The 18,491-nt window shown below is 47.0% G+C and overlaps 2 protein-coding genes across 2 annotated transcripts; both read right to left on the bottom strand.

Moving 5' to 3' along the window:
* Positions 1-345: 345 nt before the first annotated feature.
* On the bottom strand, positions 346-13,756 carry LOC124027264 (protein kinase C beta type-like). The gene is made up of 8 exons (XM_046339728.1): positions 13,553-13,756; positions 7,647-7,738; positions 7,299-7,361; positions 5,694-5,832; positions 4,669-4,749; positions 4,449-4,556; positions 4,225-4,365; positions 346-965 (listed from the first exon to the last, which is right to left on the bottom strand). The coding sequence occupies exons 1-8, from the start codon at positions 13,721-13,723 to the stop codon at positions 816-818; spliced, it is 945 nt and encodes a 314-aa protein (XP_046195684.1). The 5' UTR covers positions 13,724-13,756; the 3' UTR covers positions 346-815.
* A 928-nt stretch (positions 13,757-14,684) lies between these two features.
* On the bottom strand, positions 14,685-16,602 carry LOC124027263 (protein kinase C beta type-like; the record flags this gene model as incomplete). Its single annotated transcript, XM_046339727.1, has 2 exons — positions 14,685-14,826; positions 16,506-16,602. Coding segments are annotated over 2 exons (235 nt in total), but the record flags the coding sequence as incomplete, so codon positions are not given.
* Between the last annotated feature and the right edge of the window lie 1,889 nt (positions 16,603-18,491).

Below are 18,491 nucleotides of genomic sequence, written 5' to 3'. Positions count from 1 at the left end.
AGGGGCATGAATCTGATCCTAGATCTGTGTTTAGGTTAGAACAGTAGATATGGGTAGTTAAGACTAGGGGCATGAATCTGATCCTAGATCTGTGTTTAGGTTAGAACAGTAGATATGGGTAGTTAAGACTAGGGGCATGAATCTGATCCTAGATCTGTGTTTAGGTTAGAACAGTAGATATGGGTAGTTAAGACTAGGGGCATGAATCTGATTATCTGTGTTTAGAGAACAGTAGATATGGGTAGTTAAGACAGGGGCATGAATCTGATCCTAGATCTGTGTTTAGGTTAGAACAGTAAATATTAAGGTAGGGACTGATCCTAGATGTCCCAATATGGGTTCTCTCCCCTTCCTCCCAAAGTACACACTTCCTCACTTGAAAGGAAATGGGTGGTAAAATGGAAACTCTAATCCAGGTTAATACCAATAATTTTTTAACATTTGTGTTTATAAAAAAAAAAATGTATTTAATCTTTATTTAACTAGAGGCAAGTCAGCTAAAGAACAAATGATTATTTACAATGACGACCTACCCCCCCCCCGGCCAAACCCGGGCGACGCTGGGCCAATCGTGCGACGCCTTATTAGAACTCCCAATCACGGCCGGATATGACACAGACCCGGATTCGAACCAGGCACTGTAGTGACGCTTCGTGCACTGGGATGCCACTAGACGGCCGCGCCACTCAGGAGTAGTGAACAAGTGCACGCTCAAGAGGGAGGAGAGACAACTGGGATACACCCGTTTGGTCCTAAACTATATCCTGGTGATGAAATGATATGAGATCTGGAAACTAATGCAGCGCTGTGATGGGTCAGTCCATGTCCGGGTACTCTGGGTTAACGAATGAGAACCCCTGGAACTCTTCCTGGTCCAGGTTCATGATGACCTCCTGGTCTGGGGGGGTCAGGACTGGGGGGTGGCGGGTAAAGAAACGATCAAAGTTCTCTGCTTCGCGACCGCACTGTGGAGGGAGGGGGGGAGAGAAGAGGGATGGATGGGATGAATTAAAACACACAGAGGAGAAACACAAGATACATACAATGAAGTAGAGTCATCCAGTCCTCATCCACAACATAATATAAATATAATGAAGTAGTTGGAGTCATCCAGTCCTCATCCACAGCATAATGAGTCATCCAGTCCTCATCCACAACATAATACACTGAAGTAGATGGAGTCATCCAGTCCTCATCCACAACATAATACACTGAAGTAGATGGAGTCATCCAGTCCTCATCCACAACATAATACACTGAAGTAGATGGAGTCATCCAGTCCTCATCCACAACATAATGAGTCATCCAGTCCTCATCCACAACATGAGTCATCCAGTCCTCATCCACAACATAATGAGTCATCCAGTCCTCATCCACAACATAATATAAATACACTGAAGTAGAAGTAGAGTCATCCAGTCCTCATCCACAACATAATGAGTCATCCAGTCCTCATCCACAACATAATACACTGAAGTAGATGGAGTCATCCAGTCCTCATCCACAACATAATACAATGAAGTAGATGGAGAGTCATCCAGTCCTCATCCACAACATAATACAATGAAGTAGATGGAGAGTCATCCAGTCCTCATCCACAACATAATACAATGAAGTAGATGGAGAGTCATCCAGTCCTCATCCACAACATAATGAGGCATCCAGTCCTCATCCACAACATAATACAATGAAGTAGAGTCATCCAGTCCTCATCCACAACATAATACAATGAAGTAGAGTCATTCAGTCCTCATCCACAACATAATACAATGAAGTAGATGGAGTCATCCAGTCCTCATCCACAACATAATACAATGAAGTAGATGGAGAGTCATCCAGTCCTCATCCACAACATAATACAATGAAGTAGATGGAGTCATCCAGTCCTCATCCACAACATAATATAAAAATAATGAAGTCCTCATCCACAACATAATACAATGAAGTAGATGGAGAGTCATCCAATCCTCATCCACAACATAATATAAATATAATGAAGTAGATGGAGAGTCATCCAGTCCTCATCCACAACATAATATAAATATAATGAAGTAGATGGAGTCATCCAGTCCTCATCCACAACATAATACAATGAAGTAGATGGAGTCATCCAGTCCTCATCCACAACATAATATAAATATAATGAAGTAGATGGAGAGTCATCCAGTCCTCATCCACAACATAATATAAATATAATGAAGTAGATGGAGAGTCATCCAGTCCTCATCCACAACATAATATAAATATAATGAAGTAGATGGAGTCATCCAGTCCTCATCCACAACATAATATAAAAATAATGAAGTCCTCATCCACAACATAATACAATGAAGTAGATGGAGAGTCATCCAATCCTCATCCACAACATAATATAAATATAATGAAGTAGATGGAGAGTCATCCAGTCCTCATCCACAACATAATATAAATATAATGAAGTAGATGGAGAGTCATCCAGTCCTCATCCACAACATAATATAAATATAATGAAGTAGATGGTGAGTCATCCAGTCCTCATCCACAACATAATACAATGAAGTAGATGGAGTCATCCAGTCCTCATCCACAACATAATACAATGAAGTAGATGGAGAGTAATCCAGTCCTCATCCACAACATAATACAATGAAGTAGATGGAGAGTCATCCAGTGCTCATCCACAACATAATATAAATATAATGAAGTAGACGGAGAGTCATCCAGTCCTCATCCACAACATAATATAAATATAATGAAGTAGATGGAGAGTCATCCAGTCCTCATCCACAACATAATACAATGAAGTAGATGGAGTCATCCAGTCCTCATCCACAACATAATATAAATATAATGAAGTAGATGGAGAGTCATCCAGTCCTCATCCACAACATAATATAAATATAATGAAGTAGATGGAGAGTCATCCAGTCCTCATCCACAACATAATATAAATATAATGAAGTAGATGGAGTCATCCAGTCCTCATCCACAACATAATATAAATATAATGAAGTAGATGGAGAGTCATCCAGTCCTTGCTGATGGAAGGAGGTTTTCACTCAAAATCTCACTATACATTGCCCCATTCATTCTTTCCTTTACACGGATCAGTCATCCTGGTCCCTTTGCAGAAAAACAGCCCCAAAGCATGATGTTTCCACCCCCATGCTTCACAGTAGGTATGGTATTCTTTGGATGCAACTCAGCATTCTTTGTCCTCCAAACACGATGAGTTGAGTTTTTACCAAAAAGTAATATTTTGGTTTCATCTGACCATATGACATTCTCCCAATCCTCTTCTGGATCATCCAAATGCTCTCTAGCAAACTTCAGACGAGCCTGGACATGTACTGGCTTAAGCAGGGGGACACGTCTGGCATTGCAGGATTTGAGTCTCTAGCGGCGTAGTGTGTTACTGATGGTGGGCTTTGTTACTTTGGTCCCAGCTCTCTGCATGTCATTCACTAGGTCCCCCGTGTGGTTCTGGGATTTTTGCTCACCATTCTTGTGATCATTTTCACCCCACGGGGTGAGATCTTGCGTGGAGCCCCAGATCGAGGGAGATTATCTTGTATGTCTTCCATTTCCTAATAATTGCTCCCACAGTTGATTTCTTCAAACCAAGCTGCTTACCTATTGCAGATTCAGTCTTCCCAGCCTGGTGCAGGTCTACAATTTAGTTTCTGGTGTCCTTTGACAGCTCTTTGGTCTTGGCCATAGTGGAGTTTGGAGTGTGACTGAGGTTGTGGACTGGTGTCTTTTATACTGATAACAAGTTCAAACAGGTGCCATTAATACAGGTAACGAGTGGAGGACAGAGGAACCTCTTAAAGAAGAAGTTACAGGTCTGTGAGAGCCAGAAATCTTGCTTGTTGGTAGGTGACCAAATACTTATTTTCCACCATAATTTGCAAATAAATTCATAAAAAATCCTACAATGTGATTTTCCTGGATTTTTTTCTCATTTTGTCTGTCATAGTTGAAGTGTCCCGATGATGACAATTACAGGCCTCTTCTCATCTTTTTAAGTGGGAGAACTTGCACAATTGGTGGCTGACTAAATACATTTTTGCCCCACTGTATATATATATATATATATATATAGAGAGAGATTATATAGGTATATATATAGAGAGATAGGTTATATAGGTATATATATATAGAGAGATAGGTTATATAGGTATATAGAGAGAGAGATAGGTTATATATATATAGAGAGAGAGGGGTTATGTAGGTTAGACTCACAGCTTTGGGTTTGAAGGGCGGCTGGACTTCCTTGTTCTCCAGTTTGTCCCAGTCCATGTAACGGAAGAAAGCGTGTTCCTTTATATCCCTCTCCCCCTCCGGACCACAGCCCAGACGCTTCCCTGGGTGCTTAGTCATCAACTGGAGACAGGGGTCAGAGGTCAGAGTGTGTGTGTGTGTGAGAGAGAGAGCGAGAGAAAGAGAGTGTAAGTGTATATACTCACCCCTTTGCAGATGGCGACAGCCTCCTTGGACATGGACTTGGGGTAGGAGACGTGATGCTCCATGATGGACTGAAACAACTCATCCTCGTCCTCACCATCGAACGGAGGCTGGGGAGGGACAAACAGAGCGTCACCGAGAGGACACCGCTGACATTCTGCACTACGTACTGTAAGACGATGTACTGAGACAAATATCACACACACACACACACAAACCTACCTGTCCAGCCAGCATCTCGTAGAGCAGAACTCCAAAGGCCCACCAGTCCACGGACTTCCCATAGGGCTGGTACGCTATGATCTGGAGGAGAGAGGAGAGAGGGATGAGATAGGAGGAGGATAGAGGACTAAGGGGGAGGAGAGAGGGATGAGATAGGAGGAGGATAGAGGACTAAGGGGGAGGAGAGAGGGATGAGATCGAGGACTTGGGTTGTGCCGTGGCGGAGATCTTTGTGGGCTATACTCAGCCTTGTCTCAGGATGGTAAGTTGGTGGTTGAAGATATCCCTCTAGTGGTGTGGGGGCTGTGCTTTGGCAAAGTGGGTGGGGTTATATCCTTCCTGCTTGGCCCTGTCCGGGGTTGTCCTTGGATGGGGCCACAGTGTCTCCTGACCCCTCCTGTCTCAGCCTCCAGTATTTATGCTGCAGTAGTTTATGTGTCGGGGGCTAGGGTCAGTTTGTTAAATCTGGAGTACTTCTCCTGTCCTATTTGGTGTCCTGTGTGAATTTAAGTGTGCTCTCTCTAATTCTCTCTTTCTCTCTTTCTTTCTCTCTCTCGGAGGACCTGAGCCCTAGGACCATGCCTCAGGACTACCTGACATGATGACTCCTTGCTGTCCCCAGTCCACCTGGCCGTGCTGCTGCTCCAGTTTCAACTGTTCTGCCTTATTATTATTCGACCATGCTGGTCCTTTATGAACATTTGAACATCTTGGCCATGTTCTGTTATAATCTCCACCCGGCACAGCCAGAAGAGGACTGGCCACCCCACATAGCCTGGTTCATCTCTAGGTTTCTTCCTAGGTTCTGGCCTTTCTAGGGAGTTTTTCCTAGCCACCGTGCTTCTACACCTGCATTGCTTGCTGTTTCGGGTTTTAGGCTGGGTTTCTGTACAGCACTTTGAGATATCAGCTGATGTACGAAGGGCTTTATAAATACATTTGATTTGATTTTGATTTGAGGACTAAGGGGGTGAGGAGAGGAGAAAGAAGAGGATAGGGAGTTGAAGAACAGAAGCGATCATTACCTCAGGAGCGATGTAGTCTGGGGTCCCACAGAACGTCTTGGTGGTGACACCGTCTAACATGTTCTCTTTGCACATCCCAAAGTCCGCGATCTTAATGTGGCCTTCTGCATCCAGCATCACGTTGTCTAGCTTCAGATCCCTAGGAGAGGCACACAGAGACAGACTATCTTAATGTGTCCTTCAGCATGACGTTGTCCAGCTTCAGATCCCTAGGAGAGGCACACAGAGACAGACTATCTTAATGTGTCCTTCAGCATCACGTTGTCCAGCTTCAGATCCCTAGGAGAGGCACACAGAGACAGACTATCTTAATGTGTCCTTCAGCATCACGTTGTCCAGCTTCAGATCCCTAGGAGAGGCACACACACACACACATTAAACCTATATACACACGTTACACACACATAAACACACACAGACATGACTGGTGTATAAAATTAATTAAAATTAATTTAAAGTATTTTTTACCACTGAGTAAGGCTCTGGTTTTTGCAGATACAAGAAGGTTACGACTGTTCAGAATGATGATATGCTACGAGGTTATGATGAATAAGTTGCCTGTTTATAGATGTGATAGGTAAAGACCTTTAGAGTTAAATTTGGGAGATGGTAACTCTTTAAAGAACCTCTCCCGTGGTGCCCCAGATCCTAATGAGTTAATTGTTACATGATTAAATCGGGTAACAATTAACCATATTTAGGTTGATTCGATAAATAACAGTCTTTAGATTCATGTTAAATTAATTTAAATCGGGTAACAATTAACCATATTTAGGTTGATTCGATAAATAACAGTCTTTAGATTCATGTTAAAAGTCAAATCACGACACCAGTGATGCGAGCCTACCAGACAAACTAAATGCCTTCTCTGCTTGCTTCGAAACAAGCAACACTGAACCATGCGTGAGAGCACCAGATGTTCCTGTGAAATGCTTAGTTACGAGCCCTTTCCCAACAACGCAGAGTTAAAAAGTAAGACAAATTTGCAAAAAAAATTACAAAGGAAATAGAGACACAATAATGAGACTATGTACAAGGAGTACAAGTACCGAGTCAATGTGCAGGGGTATGAGGTTGTTGAGGTAATATGTAACTAGGCAAGTCAGTTAAGAACAAATTCTTATTTACATTGACGGATACCCCGGCCAAACCCGGACAACCCTGGGCCAAATTGTGCGCCGCCCTATGGGACTCCCAATCACGGCCAGTTGTGATACAGCCTGGAATCAAACCAGGGTCTGTAGTGACGCCTGTAGCCCTGAGATGCAGTGGCTTAGACTGCTGCGGATCTGAGGGTCCATGACAAATCGTTTCGGTCTCCTGAGGGGGAAGAGGCGTCGTCCGTTTCCACTGACTGTGTTAGTGTGTTTGGACCACGACAGACCATTAGGGATGTGGATGCTGAGGTTCCACTACAACAGGTTGATGCTCGGCCCTCTGTTTCCCCTAGTCCACGATCAGCTCCGTTTGTCTTGCTGACAAACATCCACAAGACAGACCATTAGGGATGTGGATGCTGAGGTTCCACTACAACAGGTTGATGCTCGGCCCTCTGTTTCCCACAAGGCCGCGGGGCGGAATACCACACGTAAAACAGTCACTCACCGGTAAACGATGCCTTTGGAATGGAGGAAGAGGAGGCCGATGGAGATCTCTGCAGCATAGAAACTACACACACACACACACACACACACACACACACACACACACACACACACACACACACACACACACACACACACACACACACACACACACACACACACACACACACACACACACACACACACACACACACACACACAGAGTTAGACTAGGCACAGGAGAGTGTGTGTGTGTGTGTGTGTGTGTGTGTGTGTGTGTGTGTGTGTGTGTGTGTGTGTGTGTGTGTGTGTGTGTGTGTGTGTGTGTGTGTGTGTGTGTGTGTGTGGTGTGTGTGTGTGTGTTACTCACACAGCGTGGGGTTCCTTGAACTTGCCGACCTGCTGGATCTGATACATGAGGTCTCCTCCGTTGATATACTCCATCACAAAATATAACCTGTCCTGGAGAGAGAGAGAGAGACACTCCATCAACAACAACACCCCTTCAAGCCCCTAGAGCTGGAGGTGGAGAGAGAGAGAGAGAGACACTCCATCAACAACAACACCCCTTCAAGCAGACCCCGAGAGCTGGAGGTGGAGAGAGAGAGAGAGAGAGAGAGAGAGAGAGAGAGAGAGAGAGAGAGAGAGAGAGAGAGAGAGAGAGACACTCCATCAACAACAACACCCCTTCAAGCCCCGAGAGCTGGAGGTGGAGAGAGAGAGAGAGACACTCCATCAACAACAACACCCCTTCAAGCAGACCCCAAGAGCTGGAGGTGGAGAGAGAGAGAGAGAGAGAGAGACACTCCATCAACAACAACACCCCTTCAAGCCCCGAGAGCTGGAGGTGGAGAGAGAGAGAGAGACTCCATCAACAACAACACCCCTTCAAGCCCCTAGAGCTGGAGGTGGAGAGAGAGAGAGAGAGAGAGAGAGAGAGAGAGAGAGAGAGAGAGAGAGAGAGAGAGACACTCCATCAACAACAACACCCCTTCAAGCCCCGAGAGCTGGAGGTGGAGAGAGAGAGAGAGAAACTCCATCAACAACAACACCCCTTCAAGCAGATCCCAAGAGCTGGAGGTGGAGAGAGATATCTGCACTCTGGACTGTGGTGAGACAACCTCAACAGGAGAAAGAGCGGGAGAATTACAGAGCACTAGATGAGAGGATGAGACTGCTGGAGGAGAGGATCAGACTGCTGGAGGAGAGGATCAGACTGCTAGAGGTGAGGATCAGACTGCTGGAGGAGAGGATCAGACTGCTGGAGGAGAGGATCAGACTGCTGGAGGAGAGGATCAGACTGCTGGAGGAGAGGATCAGACTGCTGGAGGAGAGGGTGAGAACGATCCATTAGAGAGCTGGCCACCCCCGCAGAGAGGTCAGTAGAACAACCCATTAGAGAGCTGGCCACCCCCGCAGAGAGGTCAGTAGAACAACCCATTAGAGAGCTGGCCACACCCGCAGAGAGGCCAGTAGACTAACCCATTAGAGAGCTGGCCACCCCCGCAGAGAGGCCAGTAGAACAACCCATTAGAGAGCTGGCCACCCCCGCAGAGAGGCCAGTAAAACAACCCATTAGAGAGCTGGCCACCCCCGCAGAGAGGCCAGTAGAACAACCCATTAGAGAGCTGGCCACCCCCGCAGAGAGATCAGAAGAACAACCCATTAGAGAGCTGGCCACCCCCGCAGAGAGGTCAGTAGAACAACCCATTAGAGAGCTGGCCACCCCCGCAGAGAGGCCAGTAGAACAACCCATTAGAGAGCTGGCCACCCCCGCAGAGAGGCCAGTAGCACAACCCATTAAAGAGCTGGCCACCCCCACAGAGAGGCCAGTAGAACAACCCATTAGAGAGCTGGCCACCCCCGCAGAGAGGCCAGTAGAACAACCCATTAGAGAGCTGGCCACCCCCGCAGAGAGGCCAGTAGACCAACCCATTAGAGAGCTGGCCACCCCCGCAGAGAGGCCAGTAGAACAACCAATTAGAGAGCTGGCCACCCCCGCAGAGGCCTGTAGAACAACCCATTAGAGAGCTGGCCACCCCCGCAGAGAGGCCAGTAGAACAACCCATTAGAGAGCTGGCCACCCCCGCAGAGAGGTCAGTAGAACAACCCATTAGAGAGCTGGCCACCCCCGCAGAGAGGCCAGTAGAACAACCCATTAGAGAACTGGCCACCCCGGCAGAGAGGCCAATAGAACAACCCATTAGAGAGCTGGCCACCCCCGCAGAGAGGCCAGTAGAACAACCCATTAGAGAGCTGGCCACCCCCGCAGAGAGGCCAGTAGAACAACCCATTAGAGAGCTGGCCACCCCCGCAGAGAGGCCAGTAGAACAACCCATTAGAGAGCTGGCCACCCCAGACCCTGACTAGAGCTGGCCACCCCAGCAGACAGATACAGAAGAACAAACCCAAGGGACCTGGCCACCCCCCTAGAGGCCTGACAACACCCCCAGACCCTGGCCACCCCCGCAGAGAGGCCACAGAACACCCCCACACCCATTAGCAGCTGGCCACCCCGCAGGACAACATACCCATGAAGAACCCCAAACCCCCCTGAAGAGGACCCCACCCCTCCTAGCACCCCGCCAGCCCCCAGAGGCCCCCTGACAACACCCCCACACCCTCCTAGCACCCTGTAGAACAGCCCCCTGACAACACCCCCACACCCTCCTAGCAGGCCCCGTCAGCCCCCCTGACAACACCCCCACACCCTCCTAGCACCCCGTCAGCCCCCTGACAACACCCCCACCCACTGAGGGCCACACAAGCAACAGATTGTACTCACATAGGCTGCCCCCCAGACCCTGACTATAGCCTTCCTGACACCCCAGGACAGATCACATGAAGAACCCCAAACCCAGGCCGTGAGGGACCCCACCCCCACTCCTAGCAACCCCCAGATCCCAGCCCCCACCCCTGACAACACCCCAAAAACCACTCCTAGCAACCCCTTCACCCCCCTGACAACACCCCCACACCCTCCTAGCACCCCCGTCAGCCCCCCTGACAACGCCCCTAAATAGCAGAAAGAAATCCCATCACCCACTGAGGACACACACAAGCAACAGATTGTACTCACATAGGCCGCCCCCTCAGATCAGACCTAAGACTCTCCTGCCCACCCCATGCCCCCCCCCCACGGCCGCAAAGAGGGCCTCAACATGAAAGTCAAACACACGCCCAGGCCGTGAGCAGGCAAACAGACCCAACCCCCACTCTTACACTAAGCCCAAGCCAATGGCATGTACCAGATGCCCAGAAGGCTGTTCACACTTACTGGCCTGAGGCCGAACCACACGACCAACAACATTGGACACTTTATGGAACACAAAGCCTTCACTATATCATCCTGGAATATCCAAGGCCTGAGGTCATCTGCCTTTTCCCTAAATAGCAGAAAGAACTCAGAAATACAGACATTGTCATCCTACAAGAAATGGACCCACAAGAGACTCAGTGGGTAACTTGGTATAGAGCAGACCTAACTCACTCTATTAGACAGGGAAGAGACCTAACCCACTCTATTAGACAGGGAAGAGACCTAACCCACTCTATTAGACAGGGAAGAGACCTAACCCACTCTATTAGACAGGGAAGAGACCTAACCCACTCTATTAGACAGGGAAGAGACCTAACCCACTCTATTAGACAGGGAAGAGACCTAACCCACTATTAGACATTGAAGAGACCTAACCCACTCTATTAGACACCTACACTGGATTCTAGAACCCACTGGATTCCAGAACCCACTGGATTCCAGAACAAACTGGATTCCAGAACCCACTGGATTCTCCAATTACATTGAATGAACTACAGGACAAAATAAAAACCCTTCAACCCAAACAGGACCATGGTGTTGATGGTATCCTAAACTAAACTAAAATATATAGACCACAAATTCCAATTGGCTATTCTTAAACATCCTTCCCAGCTCTGGCATCTTCCCTAATATTTGGAAACAAAAGGTCTGATCGACCCTTATCGACAAAAGTGGACACAAATTCGACCCCAATAATTACAGTTGAATATGCGCCAATAGCTGAAAAATCCTCTGCAGTATCATCAACATGAAAACATTGTCCATCGCAAATGTCAAATTGGCTTCTTATCAAAATACCGTACGACAGACCACGTTTTCACTCTGCACACCCTTATTGACAAACAAACAAAACAAAAGCAAAGTCTCCTCATGCTTTATTGATTTAAATAAGCTTTTGACTCAATTTGAAAGTCTGCTGTACAAATTGATGGAAGCGGTGTTGGGGGGGAAAGTATATGACGCTATAAAATCAATGTACACAAACAACCAATTGGCAAAAACACACACATTTCTTCACACAGGGCCGTGGGGTGAGACAGGGATGCAGCTTAAGCCCCACCCTCGTCAACATATATATCAACCAATTGGCGCGGGCACTAGAACAGTCTGCAGCACCCGGCCTCACCCTACTAGAATCTGAAGTCAAATGTCTGCTGTTTGCTGATGATCTGGTGCTTCTGTCACCAACCAAGGAGGGCCTACAGCAGCACCTAGATGTTCTGCACAGGTTCTGACAGACCTGGGCCCTGACAGTAAATCTCAGTAAGACCAAAATAATGGTGTTCCAAAAAAGGTCCAGTCACCAGGACCACAAATACAAATTCCATCTAGACACTGTTGCCCTAAAGCACACAAAAAACTATACATACCTTGGCCTAAACATCAGCGCCACAGGTAACTTCCACAAAGCTGTGAACGATCTGAGAGACAAGGCAAGAAGGGCATTCTATGCCATCAAAAGAAACATAAATTTCAACATACCAATTAGGATTTGGCTAAAAATACTTGAATCAGTTATCGAACCCATTGCCCTGTATGGTTGTGAGGTCTGAGGTCCACTAACCAACCAATAATTCACGAAATGGGACAAACACTCAATTGAGACTCTGCATACAGAATTCTGCAAAAATATACTTTGTGTACAACGCAAAACCCAAAACAATGCAGGCAGAGCAGAATTAGGACCTGCTAATGATCAACATCCAGACAAAAAGCTGTTCAATTCTACAACCACCACAGAGCCCTCACCTAAAGAGAGATTAACCTGGAGAAGAGTCCCCTCAGCCAACTGGTTCTGGGTCTCTGTTCACAAAACACAAAGAGACCCCACAGAGCCCTCACCTAATTAACCTGGAGAAGAGTCCCCTCAGCCAACTGGTTCTGGGTCTCTGTTCACAAAACACAAACAGACCCCACAGAGCCCTCACCTAATTAACCTGGAGAAGAGTCCCCTCAGCCAACTGGTTCTGGGTCTCTGTTCACAAACACAAACAGACCCCACAGAGCCCTCACCTAATTAACCTGGAGAAACACGAGTCCCCTCAGCCAAATGGTTCTGGGTCTCTGTTCAAAACACAAACAGACCCCACAGAGCCCCAGGACAGAAACACGATTAGCCTCAACTGAAATCATGAGAAAGCAAAAATATAACTATTTGACACTGGAAAGAATCAACTAAAAACATGACTGCAAACTGGCAGAATACCTGACCACTGTGACTGACCCTAAACAGAGAGAACACAGTGGCAGAATACCTGACCACTGTGACTGACCCTAAACAGAGAGACACAGTGGCAGAATACCTGACCACTGTGACTGACCCTAAACAGAGAGTGGCAGAATACCTGACCACTGTGACTGACCTAAACAGAGAGTACACAGTGGCAGAATACCTGACCACTGTGACTGACCCTAAACAGAGAGTACACAGTGGCAGAATACCTGACCACTGTGACTGACCCAACATGAAGAACATCCTTGACTATGTACAGACTCAGTGAGCACAGCCTTGCTATTGAGAAAGGCCACCATAGAAAGACCTGGCTCTCAAGAGGAGAGAGGGAGGGAGAAAGAGAGACTGTTCAGTATTCCCAGAATTCCACCTCAGAAAACACTGATAAAGCAGACCACCTGCTCTTGAGAATGGTGTTTCTCTCTGTGTGTGTTTACTGGAAGCAGGAGTGGAGCTGGTCAGGACATGTGTTTGTGTGTGTGTTTGCCTCTGTGTGTGTGTGTGTTTGCCTCTGTATGTGTTTGCCTCTGTGTGTGTGTGTGTGTGTGTGTGTTTGCCTCTGTGTGTGTGTGTGTGTGTGTGTTTTTGCCTCTGTGTGTGTGTGTGTGTGTGTGTGCGTGTGTGTGTGTTTGCCTCTGTGTGTGTGTGGTTACCATGGTCTGGAAGCAGGACATGTGTGTGTGTGTGTGTGTGTGTGTGTTTGCCTCTGTGTGTGTGTGTTTACCATGGTCTGGAAGCAGGAGTGGAGCTGTGTGAGGAAGGGAGGTTTCCCGGACAGGGCCAGGACCCTCTTCTCCACCATGGTGCACTCCACATCATCATCCTGAATCACCACGTCCTTCTTCAGGATCTTTACGGCGTACAGCTCGTCTGCTCCTTTACGCTCTGCTAACATCACCTAGAGAGAGAGAGGAGGGAGACATCTTTACAGGGTACAGATCCTCTCTGTCCTTATGTTCTGCTAACATCACCTAGAGACGAGAGAGGAGGGAGACATCTTTACAGGGTACAGATCCTCCCTGTCCCCCACATACAGTCTAACATCACCTAGAGACGAGAGGATCTTTAACAGAGTAATACCCCCTCCCCTCCCGTCCCCACATACAGTCTAACATCACCTAGAGACGAGAGGATCTTTAACAGAGTAACACCCCCTCCCCGTCCCCCACATACAGTCTAACATCACCTAGAGACGAGGGGATCTTTAACAGAGTAACACCCCCTCCCCGTCCCCATCCCCCACATACAGTCTAACATCACCTAGAGACGAGGGGATCTTTAACAGAGTAACACCCCTCCCCATCCCCCACATACAGTCTAACATCACCCGAGGGATCTTTAACAGAGTCCCCATCCCCCACATACAGTCTAACATCACCTAGAGACAAGAGGATCTTTAACAGAGTAACACCCCTCCCCTCCCCGTCCCCCACATACAGTCTAACATCACCTAGAGACGAGGGGATCTTTAACAGAGTAACACCCCTCCCCCTCCCCGTCCCCACATACAGTCTAACATCACCTAGAGACGAGGGGATCTTTAACAGAGTAACACCCCCTCCCCTCCCTGTCCCCCCCCATACAGTCCCCCCACCATACAGTCCCCCCACACATACAGCCCCCCAATACAGTACCCCCCCCATACAGTCCCCCCACACATACAGTCCCCCCCATACAGTCCCCCCACACATACAGCCCCCCAATACAGTACCCCCCATACAGTCCCCCCACACAGTACAGTCCCCCCACACATACAGTCTCCCCCCCCATACAGTCCCCCCCATACAGTCCCCCCACACATACAGTCTCTCCCCCCCAGTCTCCCCCCATACAGTCTCTCCTCCACCTACCTTCCTCCACCTAGCTGCCCTTGCCCAACACCATAATGAAGTTGAAGTCTGTCAGTTTGACGCGGTCCTGGTTACCGTTGCTATCGTACTTAGAGGTGGAGTTAGAGGAGGAGCCGTCTGTGTTCTTACCGGGACCAATCTTAGCCCTCTGACGGGGAGAGACAACATTATGATCAGAGTTACAGTTTCTTAGGTCAACATTTAGAGTTTGATAAACTGCCATAAAAAAAACTTAATGAAATGTTCTTCAATCTAGAAGAATGGCAGTCAGGACTGAAGAATATAAATATCTGCTTTTCTCTCTCAAAACATTAAGCTCACGTCATTCATCACGGTCAGAGGACTGTTACATAGAGGTTGGAACAGGGGACTGTTACATAGAGGTTGGAACAGGGGACTGTTACATAGAGGTTGGAACAGGGGACTGTTACATAGAGGTTGGAACAGGGGACTGTTACATAGAGGTTGGAACAGGGGACTGTTACATAGAGGTTGGAACAGGGGACTGTTACATAGAGGTTGGAACAGGGGACTGTTACATAGAGGTTGGAACAGGGGACTGTTACATAGAGGTTGGAACAGGGGACTGTTACATAGAGGTTGGAACAGGGGACTGTTACATAGAGGTTGGAACAGGGGACTGTTACATAGAGGTTGGAACAGGGGACTGTTACATAGAGGTTGGAACAGGGGACTGTTACATAGAGGTTGGAACAGGGGACTGTTACATAGAGGTTGGAACAGGGGACTGTTACATAGAGGTTGGAACAGGGGACTGTTACATAGAGGTTGGAACAGGGGACTGTTACATAGAGGTTGGAACAGGGGACTGTTACATAGAGGTTGGAACAGGGGACTGTTACATAGAGGTTGGAACAGGGGACTGTTACATAGAGGTTGGAACAGGGGACTGTTACATAGAGGTTGGGACAGGGGACTGTTACATAGAGGTTGGAACAGGGGACTGTTACATAGAGGTTGGAACAGGGGACTGTTACATAGAGGTTGGGACTGTTACATAGAGGTTGGGACTGTTACATAGAGGTTGGAACAGGGGACTGTTACATAGAGGTTGGAACAGGGGACTGTTACATAGAGGTTGGAACAGGGGACTGTTACATAGAGGTTGGAACAGGGGACTGTTACATAGAGGTTGGAACAGGGGACTGTTACATAGAGGTTGGAACAGGGGACTGTTACATAGAGGTTGGAACAGGGGACTGTTACATAGAGGTTGGAACAGGGGACTGTTACATAGAGGTTGGAACAGGGGACTGTTACATAGAGGTTGGAACAGGGGACTGTTACATAGAGGTTGGAACAGGGGACTGTTACATAGAGGTTGGAACAGGGGACTGTTACATTAGCGCGAGGGGCTGAGTGGGTAAAAAATGATGTGTTTGGACTGCAGACTAGGATTTAATACCAGCATCCCTCCCTCTGGACTGCAGACTAGGATTTAATACCAGCATCCCTCCCTCTGGACTGCAGACTAGGATTTAATACCAGCATCCCTCCCTCTGGACTGCAGACTAGGATTTAATACCAGCATCCCTCCCTCTGGACTGCAGACTAGGCATCCCTCCCTCTGGACTGCAGCCTACCAGCATCCCTCCCTCTGGACTGCAGACTAGGATTTAATACCAGCATCCCTCCCTCTGGACTGCAGACTAGGATTTAATACCAGCATCCCTCCCTCTGGACTGCAGACTAGGATTTAATACCAGCATCCCTCCCTCTGGACTGCAGACTAGGATTTAATACCAGCATCCCTCCCTCTGGTTGACACGCCCACTTCCCGCCAGTGATGTCATCGGTTTCTCTCACCTCAAACTTTTGTCGTAGTTCCTCGTTGCCGTCTTCTCCGTCTGGTTGGACAGGAACATTAAAGTATTCTCCCTCCTCCTGGGACAACAATTTAAACCTGTAGAATATACAGATTACCACTACAGATTACCACTACAGATTAACACTACAGATGAACACTACAGATGAACACTACAGATTAACACTACAGATTAACACTACAGATTAACACTACAGATTAACACTACAGATTACCACTACAGATTACCACTACAGATTAACACTACAGATTACCACTACAGATTAACACTACAGATTACCACTACAGATTAACACTACAGATTAACACTACAGATTACCACTACAGATTAACACTACAGATTACCACTACAGATTAACACTACAGATGAACACTACAGATGAACACTACAGATGAACACTACAGATGAACACTACAGATGAACACTACAGATTACCACTACAGATTACCACTACAGATTACCACTACAGATTACCACTACAGATTAACACTACAGATTACCACTACAGATTACCACTACAGATTAACACTAACACTACAGATTAACACTACAGATTACCACTACAGATTACCACTAACACTACAGATTAACACTACAGATTACCACTACAGATGAACACTACAGATTACCACTACAGATTACCACTACAGATTAACACTAACACTACAGATTAACACTACAGATTACCACTACAGATTACCACTAACACTACAGATTAACACTACAGATTACCACTACAGATTAACACTACAGATTAACACTACAGATTAACACTACAGATTACCACTACAGATTACCACTACAGATTAACACTAACACTACAGATTAACACTACAGATTACCACTACAGATTACCACTAACACTACAGATTAACACTACAGATTACCACTACAGATGAACACTACAGATTACCACTACGGATTACCACTACAGATTAACACTAACACTACAGATGAACACTACAGATTACCACTAACACTACAGATTAACACTACAGATTAACACTACAGATTAACACTACAGATTACCACTACAGATTACCACTAACACTACAGATGAACACTACAGATGAACACTACAGATTAACACTAACACTACAGATGAACACTACAGATGAACACTACAGATTAACACTAACACTACAGATGAACACTACAGATGAACACTACAGATTAACACTAACACTACAGATGAACACTACAGATGAACATTAGGGTTGCCAAATGTCCCTGTTTTATATCAGCCCTAACGCCAGGGTTGCCAAATGTCCCTGTTTTATATCAGCCCTGTCCCTGTTTTACGCCAGGGTTGCCAAATGTCCCTGTTTTATATCAGCCCTGACGCCAGGGTTGCCAAATGTCCCTGTTTTATATCAGCCCTGACGCCAGGGTTGCCAAATGTCCCTGTTTTATATCAGCCCTGACGCCAGGGTTGCCAAATGTCCCTGTTTTATATCAGCCCTGACGCCAGGGTTGCCAAATGTCCCTGTTTTATATCAGCCCTGACGCCAGGGTTGCCAAATGTCCCTGTTTTATATCAGCCCTGACGCCAGGGTTGCCAAATGTCCCTGTTTTATATCAGCCCTGACGCCAGGGTTGCCAAATGTCCCTGTTTTATATCAGCCCTGACGCCAGGGTTGCCAAATGTCCCTGTTTTATATCAGCCAAATGTCCCTGTTTTATATCAGCCCTGAGGGGTTGCCAAATGTCCCTGTTTTATATCAGCCCTGACGCCAGGGTTGCCAAATGTCCCTGTTTTATATCAGCCCTGACGCCAGGGTTGCCAAATGTCCCTGTTTTATATCAGCCCTGACGCCAGGGTTGCCAAATGTCCCTGTTTTATATCAGCCCTGAAATGTCGCCAGGGGTTGCCAAATGTCCCTGTTTTATATCAGCCCTGACGCCAGGGTTGCCAAATGTCCCTGTTTTATATCAGCCCTGACGCCAGGGTTGCCAAATGTCCCTG

Source organism: Oncorhynchus gorbuscha, unplaced genomic scaffold (assembly GCF_021184085.1).
Source record: "Oncorhynchus gorbuscha isolate QuinsamMale2020 ecotype Even-year unplaced genomic scaffold, OgorEven_v1.0 Un_scaffold_3051, whole genome shotgun sequence".
In the NCBI taxonomy this organism is placed as follows: Eukaryota; Metazoa; Chordata; class Actinopteri; order Salmoniformes; family Salmonidae; genus Oncorhynchus; species Oncorhynchus gorbuscha.
This window is presented reverse-complemented; position numbering and strand designations above follow the sequence as displayed.